A 25,055-nucleotide genomic window follows, 5' to 3' on the forward strand; every position below is an offset into this window, starting at 1 on the left:
GAATCCTTAAAAACTTGTTACAGAGCAGTGTTTTCATTCAAGCTGTTCATGAATGGTTCGGAGTTGTTCTTCCAAATAGTCAGTAATGCACTGATTATCGTTTATGCAGCACACAGACCACGGGTGGGCAGAATGGGAGGTGGATGGCACAAATCCAGGGCTTTGACTTTTGACTCATGTTCTACGTCACCAAAGAAACTGCATCCAGTAGTTCAGGGCGGAATAAGTTATTTTAAGCCTAACCTTGCTCTTATTTCCTAAACTTAACCAAGTAGTTCATGCCTAAATCTAAATTCAGTGTCAAACCATGTTTAAAACCACTATTGGTAGGATATAATGCAAACCGCGTTGCCTCCGTTGTCCTTTGATTTTTTTCCCCTTTTTGATTTTTTGATTGTTTCCCCGAGGGCTGGGCTCTGCATACACACACCTTGTGCGGAGCAGAGAAACTAACTTATTGCTCTCACTACCAATATTAGCTGCTCAAATTCAACCGTCGTGTTTAGTCTCGTGTTGCACAGTATATTGATGCTAAAGAGGTACTGCAATACCATGCCGTTTAAAAAAGTATAATACCACATTTTATGAGTAGCTGCACTTTAAGATAGGGGCTAATGCTCCAACTGTGTGGCTCTAATTGCCACCATCTTTTCTGAATCTATCTGAGCATCTTCTTAAATTCGACTCATAATGGACAAAACAGCACATGTTAAATTTTTTTAGTTCATTTCACTTTAGAAGCATATCCTATAAGCTTTTGACAGAACTTAATCTGAAATATCTTCATTTTGTGGGTTTTTGTTCAGTTTCCTGTGGGGCACTTTTTTTAGTTTTATTTTTTTATATTTTTTTTATCGTAACCACAGTTTCCTCCATGCCACAGCGCATGCCTCCAATACAGAGTAAAATTGAACAAAATGTACATAATATTAACATAAGTATATATACTGAACATAAAAATAATGTTTGCTGCCTTCAGTAATGGTGAATAGAGGAACAATATCAGTATAAAAGGATAAGACAGAAGCTCATGAACTAGGACTGAGGTACCATGCTACTGCTTATACCTCTCTTTATTTTTATTTCTTTTCCCTCCATATTTTCTTTTCTTTTTCCTGTATTTGTTATTCTTGTGGCATTTTATATGAACATCCACACTGCTGTCTCTCTCTCTCTCTCCTCTTTCTGTTCCGTATGTTTTCTTGCTTAAATCCCCGTTCCCATCGTACATCCCCCACTCCCTCCATTTATCCTCCCCTCCTTCACCCGCTCCTGTCCTGTCCTCCCTCCATCCGCTCTCCCCCTCCATTCCTCCCTCTCTCCCGCTTTCATTTCCAAACACAGACGGTGCCAAACCAAAAGGATAGCACAGCCAGGTTAAACTTGGCAACTGAATATTGTGTTAGCGGTGTGTGTGTGTGTGTGTGTGTGTGTGTGTGTGTGTGTGTGTGTGTGTGTTTGTGTGTGTATTGTGTGTGTGAAGTAGAAGTAAAGGCTCTCAGTGTCGTTGCAGGCTAATGGGAGTCAGCTGTGGACGAGGTTAATTTTAGCGTTAGCTGCTAACTTGCTGGCAAGCATTAACCCAGTGCTAGCCATGAATTGTAGCATCCACAGCCTTTTTAGAGTTTGCACTGCAAAAAAAGGTGTGTGTCTAAAAACAAGATAAAAACACTAAATCTGAGGGAAATGATCTTACTGCATGGACAGATAAGATTTCTTAAATTAAGATTAATAAATCTAGAAATGAGCATGTTGTACGCTTGAAATAATAAATTAACTCTTAAAACAAGATAAATTAAAGCTGCAAGCAGCGATGAACTGGCCCGAGCAGAGTGACCTGACAATTAAGGTATTTTGTAACTTTTTTATTCGCAATGCATTCATAGCCACAATTTAGAGTAGATATGATCTTTTGAGATTATAGGAATTCTTAGTTGAGGGACCTTGTAAGTGCTTGAATTTTACTGTCTATATATCAGTTCTTAAATTAAACTCTTATGAGCCATATTTGATGTTATCAAATTTGTCCAAACAAATGTACCTTTAGTTGTACCAGGCATTAAAATGAACAAGATATTAGAGAAAACAAGGGTGGTCTAATCATTTTTTCCATGACTGTACATGTCCCCCTTGTTGGAAATAAGTTTTGAAGCCCCTTTTCATTAACTCTTCGATCACAGACCAATTTGAATGTTTGCATATTGTCAAACACTCTTTATTCATGCATCCATTTCCTGTCATCCTAAGAGTTGTGTTTGTGGTTTCCTTTGTGTGAACAAACTGCCACATGTCCTTTAGGTAAAGCAGATACTGGTCTTTCCTTCCTGCTTGTCCTGCGCTCCAGATTGCCTAACCACTTCAACTCTGTGTGAGCGTGTGTGTGTGTGTGTGCAGCCTGGACTCCTAAAATTCCCATCCAACAAAACTGCATTGTCAATATTATTTAAAGGCAAATGTATTTTCCTCCAGATTCCCGTTTCTTGTTGACATATCACAAATACTTTTTCTCATAGAACTGGGCAGGGAGAAGGTCGTGGTGAATGGACGGGTCAAACAAACATGGGACTCTCACCCAGGAGACGACTGTTTGTGTCCCGTGTGAAAGTAAAGTTGACTTATTTTAGCTTACAGACGTAACTTAAGTGAACAGAACAAAAAGAAAAGGGCGGTCCTAGACCATTTAGAATGCTTAATTCCACATTAAGATACCAAAACCTTGAGAATTTGGGGCGGCTGTGGCTCAGTTGGTAGATCGTTCGTCCAATGATCGGAAGTTTGGTGGTTCGATCCCTGACCATGGCAGCCTACATGTCGAAGTATCCTTGAGCAAGATACTGAACCCCAGATTGCTCCCAATGCTGCGTTCATTGGTGTGAGAATGAATTCCCAATGGTGGCAGGTGGCACCGTTTAGGGTAGCCTCTGCCACCAGTATGAATGTGTGTGTGAACGGGTGAATGAGCGTAGTCTGTAGTGTAAAGCTCTTTGGATAAAAGTGCTCTCCATTTACCATTTAAGGACACCGTAGAAAAATCCATGCTGTGATTTGGTTTCAAAAACGTCTGACATTATGTATTGTCATATATTATATATTTTCTTTTGGTGATTGGATATTGAGCACTTCTGTCCTGAAAACATCTAAGAGACAACAATCATGGAAAGCCATACTTTGAATGCATGTAGATGTGTGAATCAGCGTATCAGCCCAATGCGTTTTTATCCCGATACTTGAGTCACAATACGATACTATTGCGATTAGTATTGCAATACAATATATTATGATTTAAGTGTTTAACTGCATTTTGTGTCCACAAAATTCAATTCAATCAAGAATTGTTTTTTCTTTTTATTTCACCTCAATGAGAGTCAAACCCACAGACTGACCAACAAAGTATTCAGTGAAACTGAACTGAACTGATATCAAACAAGTAGGACGACAGCAACTGCAGCATTTTATCAAACTTTCAAAAAAACTTGAAGCTTGAAATTTTTTTTTTATGAAACATAAAAAAAGCCTACCTTTGCAGAGTTATTTCAACAACTTCCACACACAACTTCAACATGCTATCCTGATGCATGGTGCCTTTAGTTTCCTTAGATCTTCTAGTTTCATATGATACGGTGAAAATACTGAGGGCCCGCCTGAACGCTAAATATTGATACCTGGCGGCCATGAATTGATATAATATTGCCACGCAAAATATCAAGATACTTTGCTGTATCAATTTTTCCCCCATCTCTACAAGTTTGTGGTCGTTTTTGCCTGAAACTGCTTGGGCTTTTGTGTTAGGGTTTATGTGTGTGTTTATGAAAAGATAACCTAAGATGCTCCATTGAATGCATCATACTGCGTCACACTGGCAGTCTCTACTTTACTGGCTGAAACCTTAAAATTTCCAGCCGACTATGAATAAAATAAGGTTGGAGTGAACTTGAGCGAAGTGCTGCTTGTGAAACATGTGAAATTGATTAACATGACAGTAGCTCAGTGGGAGTTATTGCTCATTTTCATTAGACTTCCATTACATTTTCACTTCAGTGCAAGGAGGCCGCAACAGAGCAGTTTTTCTGGCACCAAACATTTTTTTGGTCATGAGCAGTTGGAACAGTTTGAGATTTGGTTTGGAAACTGGAAACTGGCTCCAGTATCGACCGTTTGCTGGTGGAAAAGTCATATCTGAGGATGTGACTTTAGACGAGGTTGAAACCACAGGAATTACTCTGCAAGTTTCACTGCTGAAGGATGTTTCTCTCACTCCCTCTCGCTCTGTGTGTGTGTGTGTGTGTGTGTGTGTGTGTAAACGTGCACACACTACCCCAGCATGCTGATGAGACGGTGGCGCCACACTGATTGCTACTCCTTACACACATATCTATGCACAATAACACACAAACATATAAACATTAAACAAAGGATAAAACAGAGAGGATAAAAAAGAGAGAAAAGAGGCGGAGAGAGATTATTGGTTATGGGGTGGGGGGTGGGGGGGCTAAATGAGAAACAGACGAGTGTCTTTCAGCTACATGATGGAGGAGGGTTGACTGAGCTCAAGCACAAACCCAGGATATCAACACGCATGTTTCATTCATTCTCACACTAGAAATGTTGTCCACACATTCATGTTCCTCTTAGAATAAATTGATGAATCGAATAATTAATTCATTCAACTCCAATTTGCAATAATAATGACATTCCAATCAGCCTGAGACGTAGTATTAAACCTGTGAAGTCCAGGAGATTTTGGTTCAAATTTATCAACTTCCTATGCATTCATTTCTGTCTCTGTTTAGCATCTTTCAGTATGTTCTTACATCACATGCATGGCTCCTTTTTCCCGACACAAATTTGGCTATCAGTCAGATTTAAAATTTTATTTTAATTAACAAAGTATAAAGCTGCCAGGAACCGAAAATACAAACAAAAGACACAGGTTTCTATAGAAATGTACCATTTTTTAATTTATTTATTTTTTTCCATTTATACAGACAAAAACAGCAGAAAAAATAACAAATAATAAAACTATGTGAAAGCTCCTATGATTGCACCTTCAACTGGCATTCTTAGCTTGTTTACATATCATATATAAATAAAGTTATTACTGTAAATAAAACGTGTCTTTTCAATAAATAGATGGACTCCAGAGGGTTAAGCAATTGTTAGCATGAAAACACTTTAAACTAACATGATGAACATTGAAATGCACGCTTTGTAATTAGCATTTAGCATGTTATTAGCATAGCTCAAAGCACCACTGTGTCAATGTCACATGTGTCGCTAGTGTAGCTGCAGAGTTTTGTCCTGATTGAGAAAGTAAATGTCAAAAATTAAATGCTAAAAAATGCACTACACCTTTAATGCTTCAAGGGTTCACCCCCCAACTTTGATTAAGAATAGAATAGAATATCTTTATTTGTCATTATGCAATACATAACGAAATTAAGTGCAATACAGTGCAGGATAGGGCTGGGCGATATGGACCAAAAGTCATATCCCAATATATTTAAGCTGAATATCGATATACGATATATATCCTGATATTTTTATCGCAAAGTGAGAGCAAATGTTCAGTCAAAGTCAAAGCCAAATATGACATGTCACAAGTAGTTTTATTGAGACCGTTTATTTAAGTGAACATTAATTCTGTATAACAACAGGACACCTTTTTTTTTTTAAATCAGAGCTCCATAAAGTGCACATTTAAATAAAAAAAATATCTTAAATAAAAGCCGCAGCTTGCCTGTGTGCAAATTTGAACTATATCAATATATGCGCTATCGTCTAATTCCATACCACATTTAAAAATATATTGATATATATTTTATAGCGATTTATCGCCCAGCCCTAGTACAGCAGTATACAAAAATGTACTATATAAAAACACATAGTATAACACATAAATAAATCAGATAAAAGGGATAAAAAACATGGAGAAATAAAAACAAAACAAAAAAACAACAAATAGCGCATACATCCACGTCCACATACATCGACCATTTCATGAATATGATCTTTTAATGCTGTGATGGTCTTTGCATAAAAGCTGTTTTTTAAGTTTGTTTGTATGTGTTTTCATTGTCCTGTACCGCCTGCCTTAGGGTTACCGTTCCAAAAAGGTGTGTATTTCCTGCTTCCTGTCTGTTCTTGAAATCTCTGCCCCACATTAGATACTGTTATTGTCCCAGTGGATAAAAGTTGTTTCAGATTAATACGAGTCAATAGAAAATTTGGCAAATATGGACACAGGTGTTGGGAAACTGTGTCAATATTTTATTGTACCTGCAGCACTGCAGCTCCACACCTAGAACAAATCATGTTTTCTGTCGATATAGTAGATCTGGTTTCATGTAGTCACAAAACATTTGTAATTCTTAAAGATTACAGTCATTTTTTTCTCTCACAGACACACACGTACACACACACACACACACGCACGCACACACACACACACACACACACACACACACACAAACCCCTCTAAAATAATTTCTTATCTGACACCTCTGTTGCCCTCTAATTTAGTCATCAGCTTTAAGCCGACAGGATTCTCCTCTGGCACATGCAGATCAACATCAAGCCTGCGTGTGTGTGTGTGTGTGTGTGTGGTGTTAGGTTTCCCTCTGAACGGAAGCTGTGCCACCGGTGCGTGACTTGTCAGTGACATCATCAAAGCCAGACCACTAATTGGTTCCCTCTGCTGCTGCTGCTCTGCATCTGACAGTCTCTGTGTGTGTGTGTGTGTGTGTGTGTGTGTGTGTGTGTGTGTGTGTGTGTGTGTGTGTGTGTGCGTGTGTGTGTTACATCTTGTATGCCCTGGGTGATTGTTTAGTACATTTTAATGAAGCTTGTTTAATTTAAATCAAGGAACTTTCTTCAGAGACAGTCAGAGTCTCCCTGTTAAAAGACATTAATGCACAACAAAACTTCTTCCTTGTACACACACACACACACACACACACACACACACAGTCCCGTTGACGTCTCCTCCCACAGGGTTTCATATTCCCTGCCCGAGGCCTTAGATCAATGACCACACCCACTCCCATAATGCACTGCAGCACAGGCACAGACAAGGTCCTGTTTATATGCTCTTTGTGTGTGTCCCAGTGTTTAATGTTGGCATCTCGCTTTATGTTTGAGTGTCGAAGTGCACTTCGGTGGAGGCAGAAAGGACATGTGTGTGCGTGTTTGTGTGTACGTGAGATAAAACCACATACACAAGGTTTGGATAGAAAAGTGTGTGGAGAGAGAAGTCAGTCTGGTGTGAAATCCAGCATGTGTGTGTCAGCTCCATTTCTCTATTCTTAGTCTTTCTCTTCCAGTAAGTGTCTGCTGAGCTGGACTCAAGTATGCAACACTACTCACCTGGACTCTGACGAGCGTGCAAACTTGTGATTCTGCACCTAGAATGTCTAATGTCCTCTGAAGCATTAAAACACCAGTTATCAGCCTGCTCCTCCTCTCTTTAGAACAATACAGATTAACTGATTTGTGAAATACGTACACATATACATAACAACTGTATCTTCAGAACTTTCTATGAGGGACAGATGTTAAAAAAAAAGACTTAAAACTAATAGTGATCAATTAAATATATTTACTTTAAAAAACCTTGCAATTGAAAGATAACAAGTTCCATTGTATTTAATTCCCATTCAAATATGTATAATTTAAAAAGTAAATAGATTTAAGTGATCACTATTAGTTTCATAAGTTTAATAGTTTCATTTTTTCCACATCCATCCCTCACTCTCAACATATTTTATGTATTTTCTCCCTACAATATCCACTCCAGGCAACTTAAACATATTGTGTTGATGGGCTTTAATTAAAGGGACAGTACACCCCCAAACTTTTTTTTTTTTATCTTACCTGTATTGCCATTTATCAATTTGGATTTGTTTAGTTGTGAGTTGCTTAGTGTTGGAGATATCAGCTGTAGAAACACCTGTCTTCTCTCAAATATAATGGAACTATATGACACTTTGCTTATGATGCTCAAAAAAATAATTTATCTCTACAGCCGCTTTTAGGTTGAACTGTCCCTTTAAATACTGAAAATGTCAAGACGGCAAGGTTATAATGGTTTTGGATTTTTTATTCAGTTTTCTTTTTTTCATTGTGATTTTTTGTTTTCAAATTCAGTTAGTTTTTTTTTTTGTAACTTATTTTTTATTCATTTTTTCCTTTCAACAATTACAGTGTCAGGGCACATCATACATACATGGTCATACACTAATTCTTATATCAATGTCCTTATTGTTCAGTGACAATGGTGGCGTCCTCTTCTCATCTTCTGTAATCAGTCAATTTTTCACATTTATCCTCAAATTGTGACTCTTGTAGTCTCAATTTATGAGTTATTTTCTCCATTACAAGAATCTCTTCTACAGTGCACATCCACTGCTCCTCGGTCGGAGGATCTACCTTGTACCACATTCTGGTAATTGATTTTTTACTGGCTGACAGCAGTACTTTAACAAGATACTCGTCCTCTTTTTGTATTATATCATGTGTTAAATTCCCCAAATAGAGTATCTTACATGTTTTAGTATCTCATATCCTATTATTTTTTGTAACCCCCTCCATATTTTATCCCAATATCCTTCTAACTTTTGGCAGGACCAGAATATATGTGTGTGGTCCGCATCTATGTGGCCGCATGCTCTCCAACATGGCTGCTGAATAGAAACCATCCCTTTCCTAATCTTTGGAGTTATAAAAAATCGGGCCACATTCTTCCAGTTGAATTCTCTCCAGATCCTCGAGCTAGTGGACGTGCACTGCAATTTACAAATATTGAACCACTCTTCCTCTGTTATTTGTTCTTTTAATTCCTTTTCCCATTTTTCTTTGATATAAAGGGAGGAAGACTTTCTACCTGACATCAAACTTTTATAAAGGACTGAAATTACTCTGCATTTTTTACCTTCATAAGCTTTCCTAAATACCTCAACAACTTCATTATCAGTATCTGTTTTTATCTCTTTCTCATAATAATCTTTTATTTGCAGGTAGCGATATCGTTCATGTTCATCTAATCCAAATCTATCCCTCAATTCTCAAAACTCTGCAGCTTACCCCGTTCAACCATTGTACATATCGCTGTAATCCCTTTTCTTACCCATTGCTTAAACCCTTTGTCATTTATCCCAGGTATAAACCTATCGTCAAATGCAAACCAACTCAAATTCTTTATCTCTTTTTCCAGTTTGTACCTTTCAACAACAGTATTCCAAATTTCGATTGTAGTTTTGGTTATTAAATCCAGTTGGTTACCTATTTTTCCCAGTAGGCCTTTATGTGCTATCAAATTTCTTACTTCAACATCTGCCTGCTCTATTTCTATACTTTTCCATCTTGAAAAATATTCATTATTACACCAGTATATCAAGGGTCTGATTTGTGCAGCATAGAAATACTCCTCGAGGTTTGGCAAAGCCAGTCCTCCCTTATCTTTAGGGAGCTGCAGAGTTTTGTACCTCGTCCTAGGTTTCTTCCCTCCCCATATAAACCTTGATATCCACCTGTCCCACTCAGTAAACTGCTTTGGTCAGTTAGTTTTAATACGTTTTTAGAATGAGTTTGCTAGTTTTAATTATTTTTTATTTTTTGGAAAATGCTTAGTTTTAGTTTAGTTTTTATTAGTTTTAGTGTTAATTTTAGGGGTTTTTTTTGTAATGGGGTATTTGTTGGGTGCCAGATTAAAAAAAGGCACAATAAATGTTGCCTTTATTTCCTTTGTCTGATCCATCTCAGCCCCAATAAGTTTATTAAGTCATAAAACCAGATAGATGAAATAGATTTCATATCAACCAAAAAGGTTTACGTATGAAAAAAGTCTCTTTTTAAATTTTTATTTCAGTTAACGAAAATGTTTTTTCAATTCTAGTTTTCGTTATTTCGTTAGTTTCCGTTAACTATAATAACCCTGCAAGACGGGTGGTCAAAAAAATCTAATTTCTTTTATTTCTGCCTATTTAATGTTGCATTATATGAATTTGTGCAATACTCTCTCTTTCTCTCCCTCTCTGTGGTGTTGTAACTCTATCTGCAGCCTGTGGGTTGATTTGCATAATATTTCCATGCATATGAAAGCCATAGGAACAAACAGTGGTTTTTTTGGTCCTCCGGTGCACACGTAGACGACTTTGCATAGCAGTGATGCACATTATGTGTCTACAGGCAGTTACAGACTCAGAGGGGGCCGGTGGCCAACTCATTCAACTCACAATGGGAATACAAACTGCCAGTGAACCAGTAAACAGCTACAGTGAAATAGAAAACATATGAGCTGACAAAGGTCTTCAGTATTTGAATTCTGAACATGAAAGAAGTGATAGAACTGAAAAATCAGATGTGTCATGATACAGCTGGTTTGTTTTCAGAGCAGAGGACTGAATGAACACTCTGCTAACTATACAGTATACAGTCCACTATATTGTAAGTCTGCCATATTGTGGAGCTGTTTGAACATGGTGAGAATTATTATAACCTATATAATGGACTTAAAGTATCCCACAATGCATTTTTGCATTTTGCAAAAGTAGAGAGAGCATTGTGATCCGAACCTGTCATACGCCCATTTGATGATAAGTTTTTTACTGACTTCTTAGCCATGTAATGTGAATTTAATGTTTATGCATTATTATTATTATACGCATTATGCCATTACGGCACAAATCATGGCTAGGGACCCAGCTCACTAACAATACTGAATGTTAATTCTCCGAATGAGGGAATTATTTCGGACACTGCCCCACTGAGTGTTCCATGTTGTTTTGCAGCCTTAATAATTACAGGGTGGGAAGCAGAAGAAGAGAGAGTGATCATACAGAGGAAAGTACCATACTATTATACTTGCATAGCTTCAGCAGGTGGTGTGTGTGTATCTGTGTGTCAGACAATAGGTCAGTAGACGTTAGGCTGTATTTAGTGTGTGATTAGGAACAGAAGGCCAGTAACGTGCTTTATCTCCACCCGCTGCTGTCTCACCTGACACACACACACACACACACACACACTGCTGATTACAGCTTCACACTCCTCTCTGTCTCTTTCCCTCCTTCTTTCTGTCTTGATAAAAATGAAAATTACACATTTCCAGTGTTGGGCAAGTCGCTGATAACTGATAATTAATTACAATTACTAGTAACTTCTATCAAAAACTATTTTCATTACTTTCCAATTACTGGCTGATTAAAGAAATTAATTACTGAGGAAAGGAATTTTTGCATTGCTTTTATGTTTTGTTGATGCTTCAGTTCTCTTATACGCACACATTATTTTAATGTGGGACAAGACTGTCAAATGATATCTACACTGGCCCCATTATCACTATGATCAAACAGCGTGGTGGCAGCGCTAACGTCTTTAGCGGCTAGCTTCGTGGTTAGCCCTTAGCGTCTTTAGCGACTAGCTTCATGGTTAGCCGTTAGCATCTTTAGCGACTAGCTTCGTGGTTAGCCCTTAGCGTCTTTAGCGACTAGCTTCGTGGTTAGCCGTTAGCATCTTTAGCGACTAGCTTTGTTGGTAGCCGTTAGTGTCTTTAGCGACTAGCTTTGTGGTGGTGTGTTGTTTTGGGGAGCGTGTCTATGTTCCCCGGGTCCTGTGTTCCCCTCTTTGTATGAGACTGGGGAACATAGGACCCTTTTTCCCCGCTTTTCCCAAAAAGGGTCCTATGTTCCCCAGTCTGTTACTTTTTCCACCATTACTGCCAAATTCCATGGCAAATAGGCCTATGTAGGCCTAAGGGCTGTTTAACGCGGATATGCAAAGACGTCTAACCCTAACCCCAACCCTATATTATTATATACCACAATATAGACTTCTTACACAGACACACACTACACAAGACTCATTTTATGGCATGATTACACATATTTATTTATTTATTTACTTAGCTTTTCATGTTTTTTATTTATTTATTTGTCTTTTAAGAGTTTCTGCAGTCCGATTGTCGGTGACACCCAACGCTCCCTCTGGTGAAGCAAAAAATAACATAGAAATATTATATTCATCAGGAGGAAAATTATAAATTAAGAAGCATACAAATAACAGAAAGCAATAAGAAAATAATATCCTGGGTATTACAATGACCTGATTGCAAAACGGTGAAGCTTATCCACCTCTCACACCAAAAAAAACAATACATGGTTGCTCATTTTATTTCTTTTTTTATATCATCTGTTTATTGTTTTTATTGCTATTTTATTGGTTTATTTTAAACATATTTTTAATTACAAAAGGAGTGTTTTTATCATATGAGGGAGTTTTAACAAGATTTTAAGAAATAGCCTGAGCCAGAGCATGTGGCAAAATGGGCTTCCTGTTTTGCCACCCTTTCTCCCCTTTAAACCTAACCCTAACCCTAATCCCGCAACAGTGGGGAACATAGGACCCAGGGAACATAGGGATGACCCCGTTGTTTTGTTAGGTGCTTCTGAAGATCAGAATTGCTAACCCTTAATGTGGATAAAGTTTTTGCACCTTTACGTAAACGACATCTCACCCATATTTGTTGTCCTTGATCTCGAAGAGGTATTTCCATTTCTGAAAGCAGCTCACTTCTCTGTCAGCCATTGCACAGACTAACGTTACAGTATATTTAGTTACTTGCACAATGTCCACTAGTAGGCTAAGGAGTAACAAACCTATTTAAATCCAAGTAATACTGTTATTGAACATCAGAAGCTAATCAACTACATTACTCGTTACAGCCAAAGGCCACATGGTCACATAGTAACATAGTTACACGTTACTCCCACCACTACACATACCACACTGGATTTTTAATCATCTCACCCAACTGTTTTTGCAAGAGAAAAATTGGCATGATGTTTACAGGGGTCCCTTGACATGTGACCTCTGACTTGATATGTAAATGAAAATAGAACAACTGGACACACAGTGCTGAACTGCATCTCATATTAATCACAGCTTTCAGCTTCTATGTCCCCTAACCCTCTATACTGTAGACCTGCTTTCTCCTCCTCGACCCATGTCTCCCAACCCTACCAAAATGGGGCAGATCGCTTAGGACATAAGATATATTCTTTATAGACATGTCACTGTAAACAATTGTCTTGTAAATTAATTAGTTAATTTTACAGTTCCTCTACTGTTATCTACTTTACAGTATGGTACTGTGATAAAACCACATACTGAATTACAGTAAAATCCTGCATTTCATTGATTTTTACAGTAGACTAAAACACAGTATAGTGCTGAAGCTAGTTGCAATATTGTTGCAGTATACAATGCAGTCATTTTTTGTAAATAGAGCATATTGCTGTCTGAAAGCCAATTACTATGAATTAAGCCCTTTCTTCACTGTAACCTCAGTAATTTTAATATACCATATACTGAATGAGTTAGTTAAGTAAAATACAGCCATTAAAAATGTGGACAAAAAGAGACTTAGAAAATATCATATATATATATATATATATATATATATATATACCTTGACTGTTACCTTGACTCTCTGTCCATTTCTCTTCTTTCACCCTCATGATCTCTCCCTCTGTTTTACCTTGTCCTTCATTCAAACTGCCAGACATGACAGCACGGCGTCCTCGCTGGAGTCGTGTTCAGTATACTTATTCTGTCTTTGTTGTTGGCTGTGAAAGAGGCGCTGTGTGTCAGTGTGCTGTGAAGAGGGAGCATGAATCAGGAATGATTAATGTGATATGAACTTGAGTGCCATATTGTTCTGGCAGCTATCCGGTTTCTTTTTCTTCATTGCCTTTTGTTGATTTGTAACTTCTTTTTTTTTTATAAAATGCTCAGTTTTCTAGACTGAGACAAGCGAAGGGGAGGCTGGTGAGCTGATCATATTTAATCTGATTGCAAGGACAGGGAAAGAGAGAAAAGGAAAGAAAGAGAAAAAGAAATGAAGAAAGCAAGAGGGCATGAGTTGTCTGTGACTGGCTGCTGACTCAGACATACACACACACACACACACACACACACACAAACACACACAAACACTGTGCGTTTGAATGTATCACTCAGCTTCACAGACACTCTGACAGTCATTGATGCTACATTCTTCTGCATAATAACAAGATAATTACTGCACTAAATCAGCCTTACACACACACACATTATTTGTATGTTTAAGAAAGGAAGAGAGACAGTCATAGTGGAGGTGATGGAGGAATTAAAAGAGGCATAATTAAATCTCTGAATTGTTTATTTGAATGTGTGTGTGTGTGTGTGTGTGTGTGTGTGTGTGTGTGTGTGTGAGAGAGAGAGTGGGAGACAGACCGCCACAACTCACGAGGCTGAAAACACAGATGCCCATTGTGGACCTCGTGGGCACTGGGGTGTGTGTGTGTGTGTGTGTGTGTGTGTGTGTGTGTGTGTGTGTATGCAGCAGTGGGCAGTTGTGCTGACTAGATGGTTGGCACCAGGCTGAATGAGAGGCTCAATGCCAACACAGCCCTCGAAATCTGCGTCACACACTGTCAACCAACACACTCTCAACACACACTCTCTCACAGACACAGACAGACACACACACACACACACACACACACACACACACATACACATACACACACACTGTTGGAAGCACTTACAGTAGTTTGGAGAGGGTCTTGATCAAAATGAAGAAAGGAAGAGGAGTGTATGAGTGTGTACTCAGGTCTTTTCTCAGCAGTGGTGTTTGGTTAAAATAAGAAAATTTTGATCATAATTGACAGAAACATGACACACCGACTACATTCACATGCATTCAATTATTACGGCCTCATTCTGAATGAGACAATATTCCTAGGAAGGTCTTGACATTAATAGGGAATTAGGAATAGGAATAGGAATTAATTAAAGGAAATTAATATTCTATTAATATTCTACTAATAATTCCAAAAGGGTCAAAATAGTTTTCAATGGTGGACAACCATGTGAACACAGCTCTTACATTCCTTCAAGCACCTTCTTGAAAAGTATGTTTGTTCCTCTGTCTGGGGTTTTTTTTTCTACCATGGTTGGTTTGTGTCAAAATATAAATATATGTAGTCTATGGTTTGTACACACAGAGCTTACATAAAACAGGCAAAAGGTTGTATGTTGCAAACTGTAGTAAAAGAAACCCAGTTGACACTATATTCCGAATCTACACGGTCGCCCATAAAGTTGGAATCTTTTGTTTTCAGTCACAATCCTCTGTTAATTGTTGTTTCATTTTCATTGTGATATGTTTGGAAGAGATTGATTACTGACGTTTTGAGAAGATATACACTTGAGAAAAAAAAAGTCAAAATGAGAAAAAAAGTTGTTGTCACAAGAAAAATAGCCAAAATCAGAAAAAAAAAGTCGAAATCATGAAAAAAAGAGGTCAGAATGAGACGAAAAAAGTTGAAAACACGGGGGGGAAAAAAAGTAAAAAAGACAAGAAAATTGTCAAAATAACAAGAAAAATGTTGAGGTCAAGAGAAAAAAGTCAAAATGAGAAAAAAAGTCAAAGTCACGAGAAATAATTCAAAATGAGAAGAAAAAAGTCGAAGTCGAGAGAAAAAAGTCAAAATGAGAAGAAAAAAGTCGAAGTCGAGAGAAAAAAGTCAAAATGAGAAAAAAGTCAAAATCATGAGAAAAAAGTCAAAATCATGAGAAAAAAGTTAAAATATATCTGTCAATAATAAATCACACAATCATTTCATGGGAAGAGGTAATAAATATTTTAGTCAAATTTTATGAGCAACTGTATATATATTCCACATTTCTTAATTGGAAAATTCTATACTGAGAAAAAGGCAAATGGAATATGCTTTTTACATGTTCACATATCAAAATTGGAATTTTTGGCATATTTGGAATAATGGTGGAATTTTAGTATTCTTACAAACGTAGCCAGTGATTCAAAAGGCTGCAGCTGGTTGCTTTTGTCAGGTAAAGTATTTGCAGCCAAACTTTCCACAAAAATGAAATCCTGTTTTTCATTTGGACATTCAGCCTCAATCTTTACAAAGCTCTACAATGACATTTTTTTGGAGTTAATACACCAAAAACACCTAAAGATGTTTTGCAATATGCTCATCACGTCTCAGAAACATGTGATGAAGAAGCCTGTCCTCAAAAATGTGATCTTAATGTTCAGGGCCTGAATCATGAGACAAATGATGTAAGACTTTAAACTGCATGAATGACTGTTTAAACAGGTGGTAAAAGCCTGATGACCTGCTGACTAACATGTTGCTCCAGAATCTGTAAATGTTCACGATTCCACATCATCTGAAGGAGACTGCAGTAGAGCTACACCCCCTTTTATCAGCAAACATGGCAGACTGTGAGGCAGCAGGAAATGCAGATGTTATCTAATGACACAATTTACTTTTCAATGCATAATGCATGCCATAGCATCTCATTTTTTACTATTGGTGGTTTCTTGCGTTCAGATTGTTCGTCCATTGAGAAAGATTGAGAAAAAAAACACATAATTAAGTATCTTAATCAAATGCTTTGATTTATTGCTAAGGATTCATGAGAACATTTAGAGTAGAAATCCACCACCTCATTACTTTGATCAGCCGTTAGCGTCTTTAGCGATTAGCTTCATGGTAGCGTGTTGTTTTGCAAGGTGCTTCTGAAGCATAGACTGTATATAAATAATGAACATAGTCACCCTGACGATTGGTTTGTGGCCCGTTGGAAGCATCGAGTTCACAGTTACACTTGTCGCCATCTTGTGTCGCCATCTTGTTTCCGATGCAGGGGGGGGAAACCATATCTGGACTGTGGAGGAGGAGAGGGATCTGATCACTGACTACAGCCTCTCTAAACCTCAACCTGACTGAGAGAAGTCACGGCTAATTCATGTTAGCATTAACAGCCCCGTGCTGGAATTTTTGCTAGAATGCAGCTTAAGGCACTTCCTGGTTTGCCTCCATGCTCAGACATGCTAACCTTTGATATGGATAAAGTTTTTGCACTTTTACATAGTTGACATCTCACCACTTTATTCTTATCCTTGATGATTTATGAGAACATTTAAAGTAGTAATCCACCACCTCATTTCTTTGTTCAGCCGTTAGCGTCTATAGCGACTAGCTTCACGGTCAGCTGTTTGCGTCTTTAGCGACTAGCTTCACGGTCAGCTGTTAGCGTCTTTAGCGACTAGCTTCACGGTCAGCCGTTAGCATCTTTAGCGACTAGCTTCATGGTAGCGTGTTATTTTGCAAGGTGTTTCTGAAGATTTAATAGCTAAACTTTGATATGGCTAAAGTTTTTGCACTTTTACATAGTCGACATCTCACAACTATATTCTTATTGTTGATGATTTATGAGATGAATTTCTGCTACATTTCGTGCTACTTCCTTTTCTTATTCACAGTGTGAGAGTGCTCCTGTCTTCATATGTCTGTCTGTGTGTGTGTATGTGTGTGAGTAAATGGATGTGGGGGTTGACATGGTTCTCTTTCAGAGGAAGTCTGTGGTTGGGCCGTTTCTACATATTTTCCCCTCACACACACACACACACACACCCACACACACACACACACACACACACACACACACCGGCACTCAGACACACGTTTTCTCTGTCAAGCCAAATGAAGCTTTCTTTTAAAAGCACCACACAGCCCCACAGATGTGGAAGCCATCTTTCTTTCTCTCTCTCTCTCTCTCTCTCTCTCTCTCTCTCTATAACGCACACACACACACGAACACACACACACACACACACACACACACACAGAAAAACATTCACTAGAATAAACACAAAAACCCACAGTCTCTTGGAGTGCGGTCTTCCCTGCAACCCCGGTGCAGTGTGGGTAACTGTGGTAAAAGAAGTCCCTGTGAGAGGCTGTCCAAAAATAGCCTGAGTAAAAATGCAGGAACGTGGAGCTCGCCCAGTGTCACACAGAAAAATCCAGCCATCCGTGTGTATGTGTGCGTTTTTTGGAGGGAGTGTTTGATTTAGTTAATTTATTCTTAAATTCTTGTTTACTCAGATAAAAATACCACCTAAAATCTTTCTCAACGCTGGGAAAAACAGAGTGTCTGCTTCTCACGTCTGTTGTCTGTTTCTTGTAGAAATCAGTGTCGTGGGAAAGAGGAAGACTACGAGACAAAGAGATGAAATAGAAAGAAAACAAATTCAGCTTTCACTGTATAATGCTTTATCTTCTTTTATTACATGTTTGACTCAAAGACAAATTCAAACAGCCCTGTTTAAAAGCCTATCCAAAGTTGTTTTATTTAGGTCTGTGTGCTTATGCATGTTTTCACACTCAGCAGTTTTGGAGCAATATTAGCATTTATTTGGAATGGGGTTTTTAGCCAACCGACATAAGTCCAGTATTCACTCTTGTTTTAGCTCTGTTTGGGTCACCAACTCCTGAAGGAGAGGTCGGGCTCTTTAGCTGCTTAATCTAAGTTATTTGGGTACAAGATTAAAGTGATATTAAAGTGATAGCTGTGGTGGCTGTGGCTCAGTTGGACGGTCGGTGGTTCGATCCCTGACCATGGCAGTCTACATGTTGAAGGATCCTTGGGCAAGATACTGAACCCCAAATTGCTCCCACTCATTGGTGTGTGAATGAATTCCAGATTGTGTGTGAACGTGTGTGTGTGAATGAGTGAATGAGCGCTGTCTGTAGTGTAAATCACTTTGAGTGGTCGCAAAGACTAGAAAAGCAATACATAAGAAATAACAAACAGAAAAAAATCATCTTTTCCCTTTTAAGTTGAGAGGAAATAATAAAAATCACACCCCTGTTAACATTGTGCACTTACCTCTATAATATATACCTGACAAATAATCAGTGAAAGTAGCTAGCAGGCTCTGGCTAGCAGTAGCTCTGCCAAACTATAAACTTGCCCTCTTTTTATCAAGCCAATCAAATGCAAAGGACTTGATCTGCCACTGAAAAAAAATCTTACTGGGAAATATGTCAGAGTGAAAAGCTTCACTGGGACTTGAACAAAAACGTTTCACTCTGCTGTGTGCTGGAGGCAGCTTGGGCCGGGGGTGCAATGTTTTCATGTTGTCCCTCCATCTGTCTTATTCTTGGGATATTTCAGGAATGCCTAATGGGATTTCTTTCAAATTTGGCACAGATGTTTTTTGACCATAACTCTAAATGTATATTCTCCTTTTTACAAAATTTCACACAAATGTCTAATAGGATAAAATTATACAATAGGCCCTTTCATCTTTCCATTTAATGCTGCGACATTTACGGCTCTGTAACATCTCCCCTCCACTATGATCGTGTCAGAAGCGGGATGCCGGGATCAAATAATCCCACCAATTTTACGCCTCCAGAGGTAGTCAGAGAAGCGGAAAATTGGTGGGACTGTTGGAAGCGGGACCACTACAAATCGCAGCAAGGCGGAATATTTGACGTTGTGAGTGACTAACACACGCCTCCCACTGGGTCCGACAGTCATCGAATACATGTTCAGCAGCTGCACAACAACAACTGTGGCCGCCGTCGCTAACTGTGCACAGCGTTCAACGCTTATTGTAAACAAACCAGCATGCTAACTGTGCACAGCGTCCGCTGATAATAAACAAACCGGCATCGCTAACTGTACACAGAGTGTCCGGTGCTTGTTGTAAACAAACGAAGGTCGCTAACTGAACAACTGCTGTAGCACATACACACTGTACTGCTACAGAGCTAACTGTGTAGCCTATTGGCACCGCTCCTGCTCTGTCACACGTCACCATTGTCTCCTCCCACCTCGTTCCGCGACACCAGACTGCACTATGAAAGGGCAGGATCACTATGAATGCTCTAAGGCGAAAAACCGGCACAGATCCGTCCAGCAATATAGCGGGACATTTGCAGGACCGCACTATGAAAGCGTCTATTGACAATATTTTTAGTTCCACCATGCAATAATATAATGTTCTGCAAAAACACTTTTCTGGCCATTATTCAACACCACAACTCAGGGACAGAGGGGAAGATTCTAGCCATATCTCACATTCGGTCAGATACTGAATTGATTACACTAATGGTGACTCCATAGATCTTCTGTATTGTCGGTTTGAAGTTGTGTGTGAAGCATCACATTTTTAGAATATGAATCCTCTTTGCAGCATTGTCTACTGTATATGAGACTGTCCAGGTATGAATATAAACTGCAGCATGGCTGGTTGGCAGAGGCATACAGCCAGGAGGTGGTAATTCTAGATACAAATGTTGAGAAACACTTAGGTTTAATCCACAGTGCAGCAGCTTGGATTTACAGAGAGACATGGCTGTGTGATCCTATACACATTCCCTCGCCTCGTGAACTTACACACAGACACACACACTCAAATATTTGGTGGTTACATTGTTGCCCTCCTGGCACAGAGCCATAGCCATGTAATAGAACCAGGAGTTGAGAAAGAGACAGTCTGACCATCCTGTCTGTCTGACAGGGTGACGCTATAATATGGGCTTAGTGTGCTGCTCAGTGCACGTAATGGGGAGAAAGGGCTTGTAAACACTTCTTATTATTCTTATTATCAGCGTTCATTCTCCCATTACCCTGCTCCCCCTCTAGCAGATAGACAAAATAGACACCACAAGGTCAAACAAGTAAGGCGTATTGGTCTGTGGACAACATACTGATGTGTTGTTTTGTAATATTTTATTATTATTATCAGGCCTAACTGAAATACAACGTAGTTCATAAAGCTGTTTTTGAGCTATTTCCATGAAATGATTTTGACAGTGTGATTTATTCTTGACAGATAAAGTCTATATATCTTCTCAAAACTGAAAACACAGTTAACAGAAGATTATGTCTGAAAACTAAATTATTCCAATCGTGTAAATAAGTTTTGGAAAATAAATCGAGGGGGGAAAAGATAAATAATAATTAAATAAATAAGCAAATAAATACATACTTTTTTGATTCAAACACTTTAAAATAAAATAAATAAAAGCATACATTAAATTGGAAAACAAAGAATACAAAGGTAAATAAATATAACAAATCAAGTATCAATATTTGCCCCTTAATTTTAAATTCATTATTGCCAGCATTTACATTTAATATCATTTTGCGTACATCTAATGACATTTTATCGTCATTGTTTCATTTATTTAGATATTTTTTTTATTTTGTAAAGCAAAAATATGTTTACTTTTAATGAATAATTGAGGTAATTATCCCTGGTTAAATCACCACAAAGTTATATTTTAGCTGCAAGTGTGTGAATAAAGTCACAAACTGACTGGAAATGGGCATAACATGTAGCAAACGCACACAAAAACTACAAAAAGACAAACATGCATTTAGGCATATTATTATATTTATTTTGGATCACTTCTTGTCCACTTAGTCCAATACAAATGCTTACTTTTCAACTAAAACAGGACTGACGTCCTGCAGCAGCAAACACACACACACACACACACACACGAGTGTGTGTTTGTGATTTACTAGCCCAACACTCAATTGTACTGGAGAGCCTTTGACGTATTCTGTGGTTTTTCCTCTTTCACAGCAGTAATAGTGGGGGAGGGAGGAGAGGAGGGGCCTCCATCTCCCAAACACAGAGCTTTATATTATTCGGAGAAAACAGCTGACAGTGTCTGATTCAAGAATTATAATTTTTTATGTAACTTCAGGTCATTTTAAGCTGCTGTTCCTTTTTATTTTAAGTCATGACAAACCGAGAATCAGTTTTGTAAAGTTCATCAGATCTTAGTTCCTTTGTTGATCATTCTCATTTCAATATATAGCTTCTTGCCATATGTATAAAAAAAACAAAAAACCTTGATCCACTGAAGAAAAGTTATTTTCCAACATCGGAGGAATTTTAACATTACCAGCTTACTTACTCATGCAAAATATCAAAATCTTGAATTCATAGTAACCCCCCCCCCCCCCTCTCTCTCTCTCTCTCAGGTCTATTTAAAAGCTCCCATGATCTTGAATGGTGTGTGTGTGATCTGGAGGGGCTGGATCGACCTACAGAGGCTGGATGGGATGGGATACCTGGAGTACGATGAAGAGAGGGCACAGGTAACACAACACCTGTAAACAGACAGAATGACGCCACTCATTACAAAATTAAGTAAAAGTAAAAAATGTCCCATTCAAAATGTTAAATGAAAAGAGCCAGTCTCCCTCCTTAACATGTCAATGTTGAATTGAACATGTGATGGAGGAATGCACAGTGCCTTTAGGGGGCGTGGCCTCAGTAGGGGCGTGGCCTCAGCAGCTCTGCAGTAAGCAGTATGTGCATTTGATTGTGGAATAGTATATATATTTAAGCATACTTGCAAGAAATCTGGTTGTTATAGTCAAGATTATGCTAAAATGTTTTTTTCACAACTAAATTAAAATTCCCTGTTAAGGACTAACCTTCAATTTTGTAAATTCATGATTTATTCCCATTTATTCCCATACATTCCCATGGAAAGTTTCCAACCTTGAAAATTGATGGAATTTTGCAACCCTATTTAACATTATTGTATGTCCAATGTCAACGTATAATGCTTACATTTTTTATAAGGCGCATTGAGTTATTTACTGCTTATTTATGAGTAGAATAGCATTAATGTAATTTGTAATTTGCACATTTGGATAGTATTGTAAGGAGTAGGCCTAGGCTGTATTAACCTGCAAGAGTGGAAAAAATTACCTTAATTTGTAATACTTTATGGCTGCCTCATGTATCCTGTCTATTTGGTTGTGCACATCTTCAGAAATGTGTGTGTCGGTAGTTTAGGCCGCCACCAGCCTTGTTTCCATTAAAGTCTAATCGAATTTTGAAGCAAAATTTAGAAATGTTACATTAATGAAAATTTCCATCAAGTGGTTTAGAGACAATAAACAAGGCTGCATTAACATACTTTGGTCAGAAGATGGCAGTGTAATGTAATGCTGTAGGCGAATCTGTAAGCAAACAGTAGTAGAATAATAGTTGGAAACATGATGGAAACTACTGCCATTATCTCAGTATTAACTAGTAAGCTGCAACAATTATTCGATTAATCGAACAATAATCAATTATTAAATTAATTGTCAACTATTTTGATAATCGAATAATTGGTTTGAGCAGTTTTTTAAAAAGACAATAAGTCCAAATTCTCTGATTTCAGCTTATATTTCAGCTAGAATATTTCTGGTTTCTTTGTTCCTTTATGACAATAAACTGAATATCTCTTTGGTTTGTGGACAAAACAAGAGATTTGAGGACATCATCTTGTGGTTTGGGAAACACTGATTGATATTTTTACACATTTTATTGACCAAACAACTAATCGATTAATCGTTCAAAATAATCGACCGATTAATCGATAATGAAAATAATCATTATAGTTGCAGCCCTAATAGTAACCCCCCTCGAGTATGAACATGTTTGTTGCTTACATCATGCATATCCAGAAGTTTTACATCTGGAGCGCCCTCTACTGGAATCCTCTAGTAACACATGAAGTGCATAGGCAAGTATGTGAACTGAACAGTTTAAACTGAACACACTTTCACTCCGTCTGTCTATGTGTGTGTTTGTTTCTATGTGTGCGTGCTTGTGCAGCAAGAGGATGCTTTGGCCCAGGCGGCATTTGAAGAAGCTCGACGCAGAACCAGAGACTTTGAAGACAGAGAACGATCACACAGAGAAGACCTAGAGGTGAGAGGGCACTGTGAAGCTGAACAACAGGACAAATCTGCTTCCTTTAGACAGAACTTAACCTCGCCAAGCCAGTCTTAATGTCAGATCCAGATTCTAGTTTGGATAACTTGCAGTGGTTCAGATCTCTTACTTAAGTAAAAGTATGCATACCAAACTGTGAAATGTCTCCACTACAAGTAAAAGTCCTGCATCCAAAACATACTGCAGTAAAAATACAAAAATATCAGCAACAAAATGCACTTAGGTATCAAAAGTAAAAGAACTCGTTATGTAGAATGGACCAAGGTTATTATAGTTAACGAAAACTAACGAAATAACGAAAACTAGAATTGAAAAAACATTTTAGTTAACTGAAATAAAAATAAAAGCGAGTTTTAAAAAAATTTATAATTAACTGAAACTGTATTTTGTGGTTACAAACTTAACTAAAACGAACTAAAATTATAGTGAAAATGACCTTCGTTTTCGTCTTTGTCAACTTTTTTCATACGTAAACCTTTTTGGTTGATATGAAATCTATTTAATCTATCTGGTTTTATGACTTAATAAACTTATTGGGGCTGAGATGGATCAGACAAAGGAAATAAAGGAAACATTTATTGTGACTTTTTTTAATCTGGCACCCAACAAATACCCCATTACAAAAGGACTAAAACTAATAAAAACTAAACTAAAAGCGTTTTCCCAAAAAATAAATAAAAACGAATTAAAACGAGCAAACTCACTCTAAAAATGAATTAAAACTAACTGAATTTGAAAACAAAAAGTCACAACGAAATTATAACTAAAACTGATGAAAAATCCAAAACTATTATATCCTTGGAATGGACTACTCAGTCTGTTTTATATATTCTAAATATATTATTAAAATGCATTTTTGTAAGCAGCATAGAGGTGTTTAACGCTTTTAAATACATTAAATAAATGTTTATTCACTGAAATCAAAATATAAAAGCTGAAAGAAGACAACAACATTGTAGTTACTGAACTTTATCATTACTATTAGAACCTTTTACAGCAATGCAGTAACTATGATTTTGGGGTCAAAGGTCAAACAAATCATCATGATTTTTGAGCATAAAAATGACATCATCAATACATGTAGAAATAAGTGTCATATCACTTATCACCTACATAAAACCAATTTTTCTGCCCGGTTTAAACAGGTTAAAAAACTTTAAAGCAGTTGTAGAACCTGATAATGTAATAAATTCCCGATAATGTAATAACCCCGATAATGTAATAAAAATCTGCACTTGACTCCATTAAAAATGTAATAAAACCTGATAATGTAATAACTTCCTGATAATGTAATAAAGTGAATTTCCCAATAATGTAATACACTTTTTACCAATAATGTAATAAAGTATTACATTAATGGGAGGGTATTACATTACCAGGTTAGCCTTCATTTCGCAAGTCCTGATAATGTAATAATTCCCCAATATTGTAATAATTT

The 25,055-nt window shown here is 37.6% G+C and overlaps 1 protein-coding gene across 3 annotated transcripts in view; it reads left to right on the top strand.

Annotated features, from left to right (window-relative positions):
• cbfb (core-binding factor subunit beta) overlaps positions 1-25,055 on the top strand; it is a 59,385-nt gene that overhangs the window by 19,121 nt on the left and 15,209 nt on the right. For all 3 annotated transcript variants that reach the window (XM_059334657.1, XM_059334658.1, XM_059334656.1), the window contains exons 4-5: positions 21,862-21,978; positions 23,498-23,593. In XM_059334657.1, coding sequence (XP_059190640.1) covers positions 21,862-21,978; positions 23,498-23,593 — 213 coding nt within the window. The remainder of the gene's footprint in view (positions 1-21,861; positions 21,979-23,497; positions 23,594-25,055) is intronic.

The sequence above is a fragment of the Centropristis striata genome, chromosome 6 (assembly GCF_030273125.1).
Source record: "Centropristis striata isolate RG_2023a ecotype Rhode Island chromosome 6, C.striata_1.0, whole genome shotgun sequence".
NCBI classification, from domain to species: Eukaryota; Metazoa; Chordata; class Actinopteri; order Perciformes; family Serranidae; genus Centropristis; species Centropristis striata.